This window comes from Cuculus canorus, chromosome 7, assembly GCF_017976375.1.
Source record: "Cuculus canorus isolate bCucCan1 chromosome 7, bCucCan1.pri, whole genome shotgun sequence".
Taxonomy (NCBI): Eukaryota; Metazoa; Chordata; class Aves; order Cuculiformes; family Cuculidae; genus Cuculus; species Cuculus canorus.
The window spans coordinates 15,276,868-15,280,626 of NC_071407.1; the positions used below are offsets into that span (position 1 = coordinate 15,276,868).

The window sequence follows — 3,759 nt, forward strand, 5'->3', positions numbered from 1 at the left end:
CCGGGCCCCGATCGGGCCTGGTTACGGCGACTCTCTTTCCTCGTCCACCGCCAGGACCGGGAGGCCCCGGAACAGGAGGAAGGCGGCCGGCACCGGGAACGGGTGGGGAGCGGCGGGGAGAGACCTATACGCCGAGATTTATGGCGAGGGGTTTGAAGCGGCGCGGTGGGAACGATCCGGCGCGCCGGGGAACCGGGAGCGCCCGAGCAGCGGAGAAGTGCTCGAGGCCCGGCTCCCGTCCCGGGCTGCGCCGCCGGTTCGTGAGTTTCTCCGGGGCCTGCGGAGTGGTGGGAGCCGGGGAAACAAGGACAACGACAGAGCCGGTAAACGGCGGAGTCACCGGATGGTAATGACCCGAGAGAAGAGCCTGGGAAGGCCGCGCGAAGCCCCGGGATACTCACCTGCCCGGCGTGCGCGGCCGGCTCCCGGTGGCTTCGTCTCGGCGCCGATTCGAGCCCTGCGGGGCAGCAGGATTTTAATCACAACGAAATATCTCGCCCGGGACCCCCCGCCCCACCTTCGGTACGCCCGCTCCCCGCATCGCAGCGGCGCTGAGCCCTCGGAGGGGTCCGGAGGCCGCGGGGCTCCACCGCGAGGCCGCGGCTCCCCCCGCCGCGCCGCACCGGGGTCCTCGGCAGGTACTCGGCGCAGCCCCGGGAACGAAGGATTCGCAGTGAGGCCGGGGCTCGATAGGCTCACTCGGTGCGTTACCCGCCGGCACGGCGGCGTGGCGGCTCAGTGCAGCCTCTCGCCTCCCGTTACCGGCGGGAAAAACGAAACGAAACGAAAGAAAACGAAAGAAACGGAAAGAAAACAAGGAAAGGCGCGAGATAGCGCTCTCAGCTCCAGGCCTGCACCTCCGAGGCTCCAGGACGCCCGCTCGACCCGGCCCAGCCCGGCCCGGTAGGGCCTGGCCGTCGCGGGTCCGCTGGGCCCGATCCGGCAGAGGCGGCGGGCGCGTTGCGCAGTCGGCGGGAGCCCGAGTGGCGGCAGACTGGGCGGTGGCGGGGAGATCTACGGGGACACCGGCGGGGGCACCGGGGGAAGCGGGGCTGCGTGTACGCACGGTACGGTTCGACCGGGACGGCGGAGTCGCCGTCGGATGCGGGCGGAGTGCGGGGCGGCGGAGGCGAAGCTCCCCTCGGCGCCGCGTCCCGGGCGGCGGGAGGCACTTGCAGGGTCGGGCTGCCGTGCTGGCGGGGAGGCCGGGCCGGCGAGGCCGCACGTGTTCGCCTCTCCCGAGGCTGTGCCGAGCCGTGTGTGTGGGCAAGGACCGGCGGGGCGCGGCGGGGCGGGGGTCCCTACCTACCTATACGTGCTTAGCACTGGGAGGCGCGGCGGCGGCGGCCGCGGCTCTCTGCGGGGACCCCGACCCCGGCGCACCGACCCCGCACCCGCCGGTGTGTGCCGGGCCGGCGGGGCGCTCTGCGGGGAAGCGGCCTGCCCGAGCGCAGCCTTAATACATTGCTATTTCTGGCCGGGCGGCCGGAGCCGGGCAGGGGGCCGGCTCTGCCTCCCCCTCCCTCCAATGGCGAGGCCGCCCCCGGCCCCTCCTCGCCGTGACGTGCCGGCCCGGGGCAGAGGAGGCTCCCGAGCCCTTGGCTGTCCCTGCAGAAGCTGTAACAAAACGCAGACCCCCAGTGCCGAGCTAATGGAGGCAACTTAGACAGGAGCAGGCGCGGCCCCTCGTCTCTCGGCGCTGCCTGCTCCCCCCGCACCGGGCGCGCCGCTCCCCGCCGAGCTGCCGCCCCAGCGCCGCCGGGCCCGCGGGACCGCCTGGCCTCTTGCGCTGCCCCGATGATGTTACCGAGCCCCGTCACTTCCACCCCCTTCTCTGTCAAAGACATCCTCAACCTGGAGCAGCAGCAGGACCCGCACTATGGGGCCCAGCTCCCGCACCACCTCGAGCACCACTTCCACCCCGCCGCCTGCCTGCTGGCGGCCGCCGACGGCGCCCGCTTCTCCGACGGCGAGGAGGAAGAGGAGGAGGAGAAGCTGTCCTACCTGAGCCCCATGGCAGCGCCCGGCAGCCAGACAGACGCTCGGATCTCCGCCGACAGCTACGTGCACGCCGTGCTGCGCGGCTCCTGCGAGGCGGCCGGCCCGGGAGAGGAGCTGGACCCCGCGGCCCGCGACCCAAGTGAGTACCGGCCCCGCCGCGCTGCCCCGCACCGCGGGGACGGACCCCCGATCGCTCCCCGCCGTGCCTCCCCAGCCCGCCGGGCATCGCCCTGCCAAGCCCCGTTCACGGCCCTGCAGCCCGGTCCCAGCCGCCGCGTCCCCGGGGCATCCCGAGCCGCGACGGGTACGTCGTGGCGCTGCCACCGCTCTGCTTTTCGCCACCGCTCGCCGCCTGCCCGGAAAGCCCCGCCGCAGGGCCACGGCCCGGACCTGCCGGATCAGGCCCGCGCTACGCAATTTCGGCAGCGGAGGGGGAAGAACGGGGAGGGTTAGGCCCGGCGGGGCGCTCCGGGACCGGGGTAGCGGAGCAGGTGCCCGGTGGTGCCGGTGCCCGGCGGTGCCATGCGCGGCGCGGGGCGCAGCTCCGCGATGCCGCAGCCGGCCCGGAGACGCGGGGAAGCGCCCGGCTCCGCCGCCCGAACCGGCCCCTCGGAAACTCGGGCGATGCCCGGCATCGGCCGGTCCCGGTACTGCCTCCCCACCCGCACCGACGTTCCCCGACGGGTGCGCAGCGGCGAGCGGGGCGCGGCGCAGGGCTCTCGCCCGTCGGGAACGGCGGGCGCCCGGCGCGGTTCAGACGTGACCTGTGCTCCCCCGTGCAGAGAGCTGCGTCCTGAAGAAACCGTTGGATGCGGCGGAGAAGGCGGAGGAGGCGGAGAGGCCAAAGCAGCGGAGTCGGAGGAAGCCGCGCGTCCTCTTCTCGCAGGCGCAGGTCTTCGAGCTGGAGCGGCGGTTCAAGCAGCAGCGTTACCTGTCGGCGCCCGAGCGGGAGCACCTGGCCAGCAGCCTCAAACTCACCTCCACACAGGTGAAGATCTGGTTCCAGAACCGGCGCTACAAGTGCAAGCGGCAGCGGCAGGACAAGTCGCTGGAGCTGGGCGGCCCCGCGGCCCCGCCGCCGCCGCGCCGGGTCGCCGTGCCCGTGCTGGTCCGCGACGGCAAGCCGTGCCTCGGCGGGTCGCAGGGCTACAGCTCGGCGTACAATGGGCCCTACTCCTACAACGGCTTCCCCGCCTACGGCTACGGCAACGCCGCTTCCTACAACCCCGGCTACGGCTGCACGTACCCGGCGGGCACCGGCGGCGCCTCCGTGCAAGCCGCCTGCAGCCCGGCGGCAGCTGCCGGCCCCTTCGTGAACGTGGGCGGCCTGGGGGGCTTTGGCGGCGGCGGGCAGCCGCTGCACCAGGCGGCGGCGGGGCCCTCCTGCGGCCAGGGCGCACTGCAGGGCATCCGGGCGTGGTAGCCCGCACGCACTGAGGGCCGGGAGCGGACCGGCAGGACGGCCCGGCGGCCCCGGGACCGCGGCATCCCCCGCCCCGCAGCCCGGCCGCGCGCCCGGCACCGGAGGGGCGGCGGGACGGGACGGGACGGCGCGGCGGGACCCCGGCGCTCCCGCGGGGCGCGCGGAGCGGAGCGGCAGGACGAGGCCGAGCGCCGCCGACCCGGGCGGATCGGAGCCGGTCGCGCCGCTCCCGCGGAGCAGCTTTGCTTGTATAAAGCCGACGGCGGAGCGCGGGGGCGCCGCGGCCCGTCTATCTACTCTGTATTGGTTACTGCCAGCGCCAGCTCGCCGAGTCA

General features: G+C 74.4%; 1 protein-coding gene across 1 annotated transcript; it reads left to right on the plus strand.

Annotated features, from left to right (window-relative positions):
* Nucleotides 1–1,550: 1,550 nt before the first annotated feature.
* NKX2-3 (NK2 homeobox 3) lies at nucleotides 1,551–3,759 on the plus strand. Its single transcript, XM_054072041.1, has 2 exons — nucleotides 1,551–2,140; nucleotides 2,784–3,759. Exons 1-2 carry the CDS (start codon nucleotides 1,798–1,800, stop codon nucleotides 3,422–3,424), a joined length of 984 nt encoding a protein of 327 aa, XP_053928016.1. The 5' UTR covers nucleotides 1,551–1,797; the 3' UTR covers nucleotides 3,425–3,759.

Bases quoted from the DNA above. Each gene is read 5' to 3' on its own strand.
- NKX2-3 (XM_054072041.1), top strand. From the start codon at position 1,798: ATGATGTTACCGAGCCCCGTCACTTCCACCCCCTTCTCTGTCAAAGAC. The intron at 2,141-2,783 runs GTGAGTACCGGC...TCCCCCGTGCAG, and splicing joins CCCCGCGGCCCGCGACCCAA to AGAGCTGCGTCCTGAAGAAA.